The sequence below is a fragment of the Pan troglodytes genome, chromosome 6 (genome assembly GCF_028858775.2).
Source record: "Pan troglodytes isolate AG18354 chromosome 6, NHGRI_mPanTro3-v2.0_pri, whole genome shotgun sequence".
Lineage (NCBI taxonomy): Eukaryota > Metazoa > Chordata > Mammalia > Primates > Hominidae > Pan > Pan troglodytes.
In genome coordinates, this window is record NC_072404.2 from 10,749,413 (window position 1) to 10,762,480 (window position 13,068).

At 53.8% G+C, this 13,068-nt stretch overlaps 1 protein-coding gene across 5 annotated transcripts in view; it reads right to left on the reverse strand.

Annotated features, from left to right (window-relative positions):
• Positions 1–13,068, reverse strand: part of RADIL (Rap associating with DIL domain) — an 84,314-nt gene that overhangs the window by 22,765 nt on the left and 48,481 nt on the right. For all 5 annotated transcript variants that reach the window (XM_003318282.7, XM_063815208.1, XM_063815209.1 and 2 more), the window contains exons 4-6: positions 12,327–12,959; positions 9,861–9,898; positions 68–228 (exon numbers count right to left, since the gene is read on the reverse strand). In XM_003318282.7, coding sequence (XP_003318330.4) covers positions 68–228; positions 9,861–9,898; positions 12,327–12,959 — 832 coding nt within the window. The remainder of the gene's footprint in view (positions 1–67; positions 229–9,860; positions 9,899–12,326; positions 12,960–13,068) is intronic.

A 13,068-nucleotide genomic window follows, 5' to 3' on the forward strand; every position in this document is an offset into this window, starting at 1 on the left:
CGAGGAGATGCCACACTCCCCTGCCTGGGGTGCTGGCGGGGGGAACGGAGGGCAGCGCCAGCCGTACCTGTGATGTCCAGCTGCTCCTCCATGCTCTGCATGTAGAGTGGGCATTTCTGCTGGATAAAGTACAGGAGCTCGATGGAGTTAGACATCCAGAAAAGAATGGGCTGCAAGTCTGGAACCAGATCAGCCATGGCGCAGCTGGCCAGCGAGATGGGCTCCTGGCTACCAAGACAGAAAGACTAAGAGTTACGCGGGGACCCGACCCTCGGGAGGCTGAATCTACCACTCTTTCTACGTAAGGATGCGCATTTTCATGGGACGCTGACAACAACTGCAACCATCAACCTGACACTGCTGGGCGGGGACATTTAACAATACGTGTACCCGCCTGGCACCTGCCTACAACACCCGACAGCCAGAGGCCCCTACAAACCTAGCAGGAAGACAGCTGGGCGCCACAGCCATAGGTAAAAAACCTTGGTAAGTAAATGGCTTGCATGTCTTCTCTTTTGGAATGAGATCATAAAGTGGCTGTGAATGCTGAGAGAATGTGTGCCAATATGTATGTGTGTGCGTGTATGCGTGCATGGGGGTGGGGGCTGGTCCATGGTTTTTAGAACAAGAAATGTCAGTTCCATTATATTATTTAAGTTAACAAGGTAATTACCAAAGGAAATAAACAATAATAGAGCTATTTTGGGAGGTGCACAAAGGCAAAATGAAATGCTACTTTATTAAAGCAGGAAGTCAGAAAATCACGTGTAAAGTCCATGAATCGCGGGGTAGCAGGCAAAGCATGCGATTTGAAGACTCAGAGGCAATCGTTAGAAACCCAAACTGAGGCCAGGCGTGGTGGCTCACGCCTGTAATCTCAGCACTTTGGAAGGCCAAGGCGGGTGGATCACCTGAGGTCAGGAGTTTGAGACCAGCCTGGCCAACATGGCAAAACCCCGTCTCTACTAAAAATACAAACATTAGTCGGGCGTGGTGGTGGGTGCCTGTAATCCCAGCTACTCAGAATGCTGAGGCAGGAGAATCGCTTGAACCTCGGAGGCCTCCCAAGTAGCTGGGACTACAGGCATGCACTGCCATCCCTGGCTAATTATTAAAAAACTTTTTTTTTTTTTTTTAGAGACAGGGTCTTGCTATGTTGCCCAGGCTGCTCTTGAACTCCTAGCCTTAAGCAATCCTCTTGCTTTGGCCTCCTAAAGTGCTGGGATTATAGGCATGAGCCACCATGCCTAGCCCTGATTCTGTATCCATGGGGTTCATTGTTACTCTGAGTAACAAAAGTAGAAGTAGCTCAGGCCCCTGCCTGGCCAGCCCAATGCAGGTAGGGGTGGGGGGGCACCCTTCCCTCCCAGGCCTGCTGCCTTCCGGCTCAGTGCTCCCTTTTCAGGGGATGACGGCATCATCAGGGCTGCCTCCTCCCTCAGCGGCAGCCTCCACCGTCAGGCTGGCTTCCAAGCTCAGAGCTCCCAAACCCTTTCTCCCACATCTCTGGCACCAGCCACAGGATGTGTCTGTCTGGTGTGACTTGACACTGCCTTCTAGTGTCCTCAGCGGCCTCTTGGAACGTCTGAGGGGTGGACGTGGCAAGGCTGTGCTGAGGTGCCCGGGTAATTCCTCATTTAAAATGCCAGCCACACATCTTTCTCACAGGTTCCTCATCTGGTCCATGCACCAGCTCAGCATTAAGCCACTGGACAAGATGCCTGGGACGCCCCAGGGTCCTGGCAGCTCAGAGGATGCATTCATCCCTAAGTCTCCATAATCGCACCTGGCGGACACAAATAGCCGTGTGCCCCTGAGCAGTGAGCAGAAGGGATCCTTTTGCAAACAGATCAAATCACGCAGATCTGACTTGGGTCTACCTGGGGTGTGGAGGGCGGCCCTGCTGCCTGCCCCATGGCTGGCCCGGGTACCCCTTGTCACCTGTGTCCCTTACTGGGGGGATTCTAAGAGGTGAGCCAGGCAGCTGCCACTCTGCTGGCCGCAGGGCATGGTGCCAGCCCAGTGCCTGACCCCAGTCCCGGGGCAGAGCCAGGTTCAAGGCTGGACGGCCGTCAGAGTGACCATCGCGTGCTCAGTCCCAGGTGTGTGGACCCGGCCTGGGGTCCTTTGAAAGGTGCCAAGCCCACAGGAAATGCCACCAGGACCTTAAGGCAGCCAGTTTGTGAGGGCATCTGGGAAGGGCTGAGGCCCTGTTTTCCTCCCTGTTCTTTCCCCAGCTGGGCAGCCGAGCAGGGCTGGGGGAGGAACCCCAGGCTGCGTCCCAGATTCTCCCCGGTACCCAAAGTGTTGCCTGCTCTCTCTGACGTCACTTCACTTTTGTCCACAAACAATGTTGACCTCTCTCGCGTGCACACACCCGGGGAGGGAAGAAACTGCACTGAGACCGTCTCTCCTGTTTTTGGCGGCTAAGCAGGTCCGCTGCCTGCTCATGTGTCTGGCACAGCTCAAAGTCCTGCTCCTTTTTGCCCATTCTGGACACTGGCTTGAAGGACACGCATGTCTGCAGATGGGCAGAAGGAGCTTTTTATACAGTTAAAGAAGGATTCGCTGGGCTCTTCGGAGACTAATTCCATCTTGTTTTCAAAATTTGCTGCCCTTCTCAATTTCACCGGAACCCGGAGGGTAGACAGGCCTCTCCCAGGAAACAAATGACCAGGCTTTGCAACTGGAGTTTCGGGATCAGACTCGGGCCAGGTTGGCACTGAACGCGCCCCCACCTGCCAACCTGGGGCCATGTGAGTGGGGGCCCAGGGAATGATGAAGATCCAGCCCATCCTACCCAGGCCTGTGTGGACGGAGGAGCAGGTCTGGTGGAAAAGGAAAACCCATGTTGTTCTAGAAGAGGGCAGAGGGGAAGGGCACTCGGGGGGGGACAGCACAGCCTGGCAGGAGGAACAGGCGCAGCTGGCTGGGGCAGTTCTAGAAGAGGGCAGAGGGGAAGGGCACTCAGCAGGGGCAGCACGGCCCGGCAGGAGGAACGGGCGCAGCTGGCTGAGGCAGGCTGGTCAAGGCGCGGGTATCTCCTGCGGGTGGAGGGAAGCACTGGAGTCCCACTCCTGGGAACCAAGGCGATGGAAACACTCGCAGGGCCCACAAGGAGCACAGAGACCAGAGCGTGGGCTGCCGGCCACAGCCTATGCATGCCTGTCGCGTCCATCAGGAGAGGACCAGGGAATGGCGTGCCCCAAAAAATGGGTCAGCCACATCCACCCACCTGGAGAGGTTGTGAGTGAGAAAGCAAACCACAGACAGCTCAGCCAGCGCCATCACACCCAGGAAGAAAGAAAGAAAAAAGGAAAGAGAGAGAGAAAGAAAAAAGCTGGGTGCGGTGGCTCACGCCTGTAATCCCAGCACTTTGGGAGGGCGAGGTGGGCAGATTACAAAGGTCAGGAGTTCAAGACCAGCCTGACCAACATGGTGAAACCCCGTCTCTATTAAAAATACAAAAATTAGCTGGGTGTGGTGGCATGTTCCTGTTATCCCAGCTACTCAGGAGGCTGAGGCAAAAGAATTTCTTGAACCAGGACCCGGGAGGTGGAGGTTGCAGTGAGCCGAGATTGTGCCACTGTACTCCAGCCTGGGCTACAGAGCGAGACTCCGTCTCAGAAAAAAAAAAAAAAAAAGGGAAATGAAATGGTGAATATGTTGCAGGAAACTGTTAAAGGTGCTCTTTGGGGCCAGGTGCGGTAGCTCACATCTGCAATCCCAGCACTTTGGGAGGCTGAAGCTAGAGGATCACTTGAGTCTTGTCTCTACAAAAAAAATCAAAAAATTAGCCAGGGCATGGTGGTGCATGCCTGTAGTCCCAGCTACTCGGGAGGCTGAGGCAGGAGGATCACTTGAGCCCAGGAGGTTGAGGCTGCAGTGAGCTGTGACTGTACCACTGCACTCCAACCTGGGCAACAGAGTGAGACCCTGTCTCAAAAAATAATAATTAATTAAATTAAATGAAGTAAAAACAAAGAATGATTTGAGACACAGTAGTGTTAAAAGCAAGCTGAAGCTGGAATAATGTCAGTAATAAAATGAAAGCCCGGAAGTGAGGATGGGGGTCGAAGCATCCTAAGATCTAGTGTTCCACAAAAGGATGAAGATATTAATATTTTCAGAAACTAATAAAGAAGGAAAAGGGGAGTTTTTAAAAATCCAGTCAGAAGCCAGTTGTGATGGCTCACACCTGTAATCCCAGCACTTTGGGAGGCTGAGGCGGGTGGATCACGTGAGGTCAGGAGTTCGAGACCAGCCTGGCCAATATGGTGAACCCCCGTCTCTACTAAAAATACAAAAATTAGCCGGGCGTGGTGGTGCGTGCCTGTAATCCTAGCTACTCTGAAGGCTGAGGCATGAGAATCGCTTGAACCCGGGAGGCGGAGGTTGCAGTGAGCTGAGATCCAGCCACTATACTCCAGCTTGGGCAACAGAGCGAGACTCCGTCTCAAAAAAAAAAACCCAATCAGATAGGAAAGTATAAAAATCAAAGGCAAAACGCACAGAAAATAGTGCAAAACAGATGGTAAAAATGTGGCCAAAGACATCAGGAATGGCAATAAACCTAAATAATTCGACTTGCCCATTAACAAAGATAAGACAGGTGAACAAACAATGGCTTTCAAAACATAAAACAAAAGGACACAGAACGGGTGAACCTAAACTTTCCCTGGTTCCATGTACGGGCATGGAAAAAACTGATGAGGCGAATAGTAAACCAGTGAAAGGGGATGTGGTACTCACCCCAGGGAAAGAAAGATTCTAGGCCAATAAGAATCATCAGGACAGGCCAGGAGCGTGGCTCACGCCTGTCATCCCAGCACTTTGGGAGGCCAAGGTGGGCAGATTGCTTGAGGTCAGGAGTTCAAGACAAGCCTGGTCAACATGGTGAAACCCCGTCTTTACTGAAAATACAAAAATTAGCTGGGCATGGTGGCAGGCGCCTGTAATCCCAGCTACTCAGGAGGCTGAGGCAGGAGAATCGCTTGATCCTGGGAGGCGGAGGCTGCAGTGAAATGCGATTGCACCAGTGCACTCCAGCGTGGACGACAGAGCGAGACTGTCTCAAAAAAAAAAAGGGCCGGGCACAGTGGCTCACGCCTGTAATCCCAGCACTTTGGGAGGCCGAGGTGGGTGGGTCACCAGAGGTCAGGAGATCAAGACCATCCTGGCTAACACAGTGAAACCCCGTCTCTACTAAAAATACAAAAAATTAGCCGGGCGTGGTTGCAGGCGCCTGTAGTCCCAGCTACTCGGGAGGCTGAGGCAGGAGAATGGCGTGAACCTGGGAGGCGGAGGTTGCAGTGAGCCGAGATCGTGCCACTGTACTCCAGCCTGGGGGACAGGGCGAGTCTCCATCGCAAAAAAGAAATAAATAAAAAATGAAGTAAACCAATCTTCATTAAAGAAAGGGATTCGGCCAACACGGGTCTCCCTCCCCGAGGACTCTGGCCCAGATGTTCTTCCAGCAAACCTTCAGGGCCAGCCCTTACCTCATACAAACTGATCCGGAGAACTAAGAAACGGAGAAAGCTCCCCAATTCATGTTCTGTGAACCTTGTTACTAAAATCAGACAAGGACAGTGCAAAAAAAAAAAAAAAAAAAAAAAAAACAACGTAGACCAATTTTACCGATAAATTCAGATGGGAAAATCCTAATTAAAAGATCAACAGTCAACATCACTAATTCTCAGGGAGATGCCAATCAAAACCACGAGACGCCACCTCACTCCTGTTAGAATGGCCATTATCAAAACAATGACAGATCACAGGTGTTCAAAAGGACTGCACGCTGTTGGTGGGGATATAAATTAGTACAGCCTTTACAGAAAACAGTATGGAGGCTCCTCAAAATATTAAAAATATAGGCTGGGTGCAGTGGCTTACGCCTGTAATCCCAACACTTTGGGAGGCTGAGGCGGGAGGACTGCTTGAGCGCAGGAGTTCGAGACCAGCCTGGGCCAACATAGTGAAATTCCATCTCTACAAAAAACACAAAAATTAGCCGGGCATGGTGGCGCGCACTTATAGTCCTAGCTGCTTGAAGGCTGAGGAGCGGGAATCGCTTCAGCCCAGGAGGTGGAGGTTGCGGCAAGCCGAGGTCGTGCCAATGCGCTCCAGCCTGGGTGACAGAATGAGACCCTGTCTCAAAAAAAAAGAAAACCTAGGAATGTAGCACTCCACGTTAACAGATTAAAGGGGGAAAATATGTTGATCACAGATGCAGAAAATGATTTAGTCAAATTCAGTGATCATTCACAATTTGAAACACAGAACACAAAGATCTGAGGCAAACAGGGCAAACAAAATGTTAGTAATATTAAATCCCAAATCATCATCATCATAACATCAGTTTCAGGTGTGGGATCACGGGCGAGTGACAGATTCCGTACTGTTCTGTGTTTTGGAAGTGATTCATTATTTTACAAAGGAAAAAGGAAAAGCCCTCCAGGCATGCATGAGGGATGGAAACGGCTGTTTTTAGGCCCTAATGATGACGGTTCTGGTACACACAGCATGAGCGGGCAGCTGCAGCAGGGAGGGCCCGGGCCTTCCCGTCAACGAGGAAGCTGGGTCCACCCAGAGCTGCGCTTCAGCTTCAAACTGCAGGCTGCCCAGCAAACAGGCGCCGGGGTGGAAGGTTCCAGTCCTCCCTGCACCTCAGCACTTAGGAGGATGAGGGCTGGGTACACTCCCATCCCCTCCACACCCTGCCTCAACACTAGAACTCCAGCTGTCCTGGAGCAGACCCCCAGAGGGAGGCCACCACGCCTGTTACTGGGCCCACTCCCAACTCCCATGCAAACTTCTCCTCAACACTGAAAGCCCACAAGATGTCAGGTGCCACTGTAGGGGCCCGGGCCTGGACCTCCTCGCTGTGGGTCAGGCTGTCCATCACCCTTCGATGCTGTCCGGGGCCTGGCTTCTATGGAGCCCCCTCCTGTCAGGCTGGGAGGCAGAGCCTGGGTCCCTCACACAGTCCCAGATCTCAGAGGCCAGGACCCACCCCCAGTGCATGGCATCGGGACCTGGCTCTAGGGAGCGGGTGTTTGCCAGTGAAAGTGGAAGGTATTCGGAGCTCAGCTCTCCCTGGGCCGGGCAGTGGGGATGCTGGGGACTCCAGGTCAGTGGTCCCCAAGCTGTCCCATGCCTGTCCCTCCTACCTTTGAAAGAAGGATGGACCCAGGGTAGACATCAGCAGGCACATATGGCAATAATGGGCTTTATGGATGGACCATTTTTGGTACATGAGGCACTCACAGGGTTCGGCTGTGTCTCAACCCAAATTTCATCTTAAATTGTAGCTCCCACAATTCCCACATGTTGTGGGAGGGACACGGTGGGTGGTAACTGAATCATGGGGGCGGGTCTTTCCCATGTTGTTCTCCTGATAGTGAATGAGTCCTCACGAGATCTGTTGGTTTTAGAAAGGGTGGATCCCCTGAACACACTCTCTCGCCTGCCACCATGTAAGATGTGCCCTTGTTCCTCCTTTGCCTTCTGCCATGATTGTGAGGCCTCCCCAGTCACGTGGAACTGTGAGCCCATTAAACTTGTTTCCTTTATAAATTACCCAGTCTCGGATATGTCTTTATTAGCAGCGTGAGAACAGACTAATAAAGGCACAGATGGGAATCACGCAAACCTCTGTGTACCACAGCTTGACTTAAGGGGATGCTGCCAGCCACTCAGCCTGAGCCCCCCCAGACACACCCCCTCCCTCACTGCCTAGCGTGGCCACCACCTTCCACTCTGCCTTCGTCAGTGTTATCTCACGTGTGTGTCTTAAACAGGATGGCTTGGCTGTGAATATCATACATACGTGTGTGTGTGTGTGTGTGTGTGTGTGGGCATTTAACCATATCACAGACACTGTGCTAGGTGCTTTTTCCCAACATTGTCTTGGATTCAGCTGCACTGAGAGAGCAGTGGCTGAAAGTCATTCCCTGCCACCAGGAGGAGACACGTGGCGGCTTCAGCTCCCGTGCGGACACACTGCCCTCCACCAGCAGGTGTCTCTCTAGGGCCCACTCGAGAGTGGGAGCGTAGGCCGCAGGGGCCGCACGTCTGTATCAGATCAACCGAATGGTTTCCCAAGTGCCCCAGCAGCGTCTAGGGTAGAGATAGTGCTTTCTGCGCAAACAACCCTTGGAGAGTGGCGGTGCACTGCCTTACCTCTAACCCGGGAGCTGCGCCTTTCCCTGAAGGAGCAGGTTAGTTCTAACACAGAATCGGGAGAGCAAGGGAGGAGAAGGCTCAAAAGAGGGCCTCGTGCAGCCATAAAAAAGCACGAGATCAGCCGGGCACAGTGGCTCACGCTTGTAATCCCAGCACTTTGGGAGGCTGAGGCAGGTGGATCACCTGAGGTCAGGAGTTCGAGACCAGCCTCACCAACATGGAGAATCCCCATCTCTACTAAAAATACAAAATTAGTGGCTGGGCGCGGTGGTTCACACCTGTAATCCCAGCACTTTGGGAGGCCGAGGCGGGTGGATCACGAGGTCAGGAGATGGAAACCATCCTGGCTAACATGGTGAAACCCCGTCTCTACTAAAAATACAAAAAAACAAAAATTAGCTGGCCGTGGTGGCGGGCGCCTCTTGTCCCAGCTACTCGGGAGGCTGAGACAGGAGAATGGTGTAAACCCAGGAGGCAGAGCTTGCAGTGAGCCGACATTGCGCCATAGCACTCTAGCCTGGGTGACAGAGCGAGATGCCGTTTCAAAAAAAAAAAAAAAACAAAATTAGCTGGGCGTGGTGGTGCATGTCTGTAATCCCAGCTACTTAGAAGGCTGAGGCAGGAGAATCGCTCGAACCTGAGAGGTGGAGGTTGCCGTGAGCCGAGATCTCATTATTGCACTCTAGCCTGGGCAACAAGAGCGAAACCCCATCTCAAAAAAAGAAAAAAAAAAACAAAAAAAAGCACGAGATCATGTCCTTTGCAGGGACATGGATGGAGCTAGAGGCTATTATGCTTAGCAAACTAACGCAGGAACAGAAAACCAAATACCTTCTCACTTACAAGTGAGAGCTAAATGATGAGAACACATGGACACAGAGAGGTGAGCAACAGACACTGGGGCCTTTCAGAGGGTGGAGGCTGGGAGGAGGGAGAGGATCAGGAAATATAATGAATGGGTACAAGGCTTAATACCTGGGTGATGAAATCATCTGTACAACAAGCCCGCACGACGTAAGTTTACCTATGTAACAAAGCTGCACTCATACCCCTGAACTTAAAATAAAAGTGGAAAATAAATAAACTAATAAAATTGTGAAGATTCTCAAAAAAAAAAAAAAAAAAAAAAAGCCAGGCACAGTGGCTCACGCCTGTAATCCTAGTACTTTGGGAGGCCAAAGCAGGTGGATCACTTGAGTTCAGGAATTCGAGACCAGCCTGGCCAATATGGTGAAACCCCATCTCTACTAAAAGTACAAAAAAAAAAAAAATTAGCCAGGCATGGTGGTGCGCACCTGCAGTACCAGCTACTCGGGAAGCTGAGGCAAGAGAATCCCTTGAACCTGGGAGGTGGAGGTTGCTGTGAGCAGAGATTGCACCACTGCACTCCAGCCTGGCGATAGAGCAAACAAAACAAAACAAAACAAAAACAAACAAAAAAAGAAGACCTCACCCATCCAGTCTTAAGGGTGCCCTGAAGCAATTTCCCAAAACTCAGAGCTTCCCAGGGTGATGACTAAAGAAGCAAAAAAGGCCGCAGCTTGGATGGAAGGACAAAGCCTGGAGCTGACCCCAAGGCGTGGGGAGATCCCTCGGGACTTGGCTCCCCCGGGAAGTGTGAGCCCCCAGGACCTGCTGCCCAGAGGCGGGCACAATAACCAGGTCATACTCACAGTTGCGCCTGCTTCTCTGCTAGTTCTTTGGTTTTCTCCTACAATTACAAAGCGGGAGAAAAAGCAAGTGAGAAAAACAGGCTAACACAGGGACGCGTTCAAATACACATTATACCATCGACAGGAAAACAAGCCATGCTGCCCCAGGCATCCTGTGTGACGCTGACTATTTATTCAAGCTGTGCTGGAAAGGACATTTTCCATGTGACTTCAACATCTTCCCATTCCATTACCGACTATGACCTACAAGTTTCCTACAATAGAGTATCTCACAACTCTCTAGCTTACATAACAACCGGCTATTTAAAAAATAGTAGAGGCTGGGCAAGGTGGCTCACGCCTGGAATCCCAGCAGTTTGGGAGGCTGAGGCGGGCAGATCACTTGAGGTCAGGAATTCGAGACCAGCCTGGACAACATGGTGAAACCCCAGCTCTACTAAAAATACAAAAATTAGCCGGGTATGGTGACGCATGCCTATAATCCCAGCTATTTGGGAGGCTGAGGCAGGAGAATCCCTTGAACCTGGGAGGCGGAGGTTGCAGTGAGACGAGATCACGCCACCGCACTACAGCCTGGGTGACAGAGCAAGACTCCGTCTCAGAAAAAAAAAAAAAAAAAAAGAATTATTCTTGCCTGAGTAGTAAGTTATTATGCGGCTGAATGTAACCATGATGGCTGAGTGCGTGTAGACTCTAAGCGTGTATATTTGGTAAGGAATGAGGACGGGGCAGTGGCGACACAGTTGCACATTCTCAGGAAACAAACGCGCAAATGATATTCGCATGGGATCTGGACAGCACCCAGCGGAGGCTTCGGATTCCCACAGTGGGTGCAGGGGGAAGAGGTGGACTCAGGCTCGGTCTCATGTCTATCAGCTCAATCTCTGGACCAGGCAATTCACCTCTGGGAGCCTCTGTTTCAGAGCCTGTAGCATAGGGGCAGGGTGAGCCCTGGTGTGCTGCGGGGAGTGGGCCAGCCACACAGCGAGCCCCAGGTGGCTGGGACACAGGCTGGGACCCGGGTCCCTCAGCAAGTGACTTACGGCCCCCTGGCTTCAGTTTCCCTGACTGTGACATGGGATGTGGCATCTACATCGTCAGGGTGGTTGTGATAAAGAAATTAAACAGCGTTTGGTTTGCAAGTAAGTGCCTGGCGCAGAGGAGACTCGGGAAATGACAATGATCGTGCGAAAACCCATGACTTCTGGCCAGCAGGTAACTCTCGGTCACAGTGGCCACGATGTGGACACACACTACAGGGACATCACCTGGCCCTGTGTCCATGACTGCACGGAGGGGACACGGGCACGCTGCAGTGGCACTCCCATCAAATCCCAAGCCGGGAACCCGAGGGGAAGAGGCACGGACACCCGGATTACAACACCCACGGTGCACAGAGACGGCTCCCACTGACCTCTGGACAGGGCAGCCTGTGCTGGCTTTTACTTTTTAAAAGTCTCAGACATTTAAAATGTGGATTTCGATATGAGAAACTGATAAGGTTTCTACACAGTCAAGTGGTTCCCCCTTCCCATGTCTGCCGGGGATAAGCAGGGCCCAGACTAGCGAGGGTCTGAGGGTCTCTGAACGAACTTGAACAACTACGAGTTGTCCTTTGGGTCCCTGGGAGCCAAGTCACTGTGGGGTGGGGCCCAGCAGGGGGCCATGACTGTGTGATGCCTGTTCCAGCACTCATGGGCCCAGGGCGGTCCTGCTCACTGGCGGCCACACTGGATTCCTGGGGACACTGGCAATGCCTGCAGCCATGGGTGTATGTGCGTGTGTGTGTGTGGCGGGGCGGCAGGGGGTGACCAGCATCTAGGGGTGGAGGCCAGGGATGCTGCTGAATCCTCTGCAATGCACAGGCCAGCCCCACAGCAAGGAGCTCTCCTGCCACAGTGTCCACAGGGCCGGGGATGAGAGAGGCTGGCCTGGAGGAAAGTTTGTCAACGCACAAAAGGTGACAGGCCCTGCACCTCCAAACTCGGATCAGGGATGGCTCCAGTGGGTATGTGCTCAACCGGCCCCTGGCAGCAAGCACAGGGCACCAGCACACACAGGGGCTTCTGGGGCTCTTGGGCAGGGGCCTGTGAGAGCTATCAATGTCACCTCGGCCTCGTGGTGCCCAGGCTCAGGGGCAGCTCACTCCTGGCACGTGACAGTGCTGGGCCCAGCTGGACCCCAGGGAGGGTACAAGCCCAGAGCTCAGGAGGAGACCTAGGACCCCACGCAAACCCCACTCTCAGGGGCAAAGGGCTGCAGCTGACACCTTGGGTTCTGGGGCTGCTTCTGGTGGCCTGTGGGGCTGGGGGGCAGCGACAGGCAGGGAAAGGCCGCCCTGAGCTCAGCAGCACAGCACCGTGGGGGTCAGATAGAGGCGCTCCCGCCTCCCAGCCGGGGCCAGCTCCGGGCCCCTCCTCCCCCAGCCCGGCACAGGACCCAGACCGCCCACCCCAGCACACTGACCCAGACAGTCTCGCGGATCCGCCTGGCTATCTTGAGCAGGAGCTGCCCGAATGTGCCCGGCTCGAAGTGGGTGGCCGAGTACTGGATGCAGAGGCACAGGAGGAAGGCGGGGGTCAGCTTGTGGTCGTCGCCCCCCGGCTCGATCAATGTCATGATCCTCTGCAGCAGCGTGTCCTCCAGGTGGGGCTCAAACTCCAGGAGCAGCTGCTGGCGCCGGGGCAGGGCGGCCTGAGTAGGGGAGGCGGCTCCCCGGGCCCCGAGCGCGGCCCCGCACAGCCGGCAGCTCTGCGGCACAGCCCGGAGGCGCGCCAAGGCCCGGGCGGGCAGGGGCTGGGCCTGCGCGGGATCCTTGAATAGCAGCAAGTAGTAGAGCCCCAGGGAGAGCAGGTCCCCGTGGTGCAGCACCACGGTCCTGTGCCCCACCTCGGAGAAGTTGACGGAGATGGGCGCCCCGGGGATGGGCTCCAGGACCAGCCTCCCCCCGGTCTGGCCGCTGTCCGGGAGCGGTTGTCGGCGGATGGTGCAGTGTAGAGGCAGGATGTCGGGGGCTGAGAGGCTGATGCTGGGCTTGCTGGAGGGGGTCCGCTGGCCCACCGTGTGCCGGTCCCGGTTGAGCACATACACCAGGCTGTCCTGAAACAGAGACTCCGCTCAGGGCAGGCGTCATGCGAGCAGCACACGGGAAAAGCGTCCCGTGTCTAGTCACTGGTTGCTGAAGCAGCTTGGCTGGGATGCTGTCGCC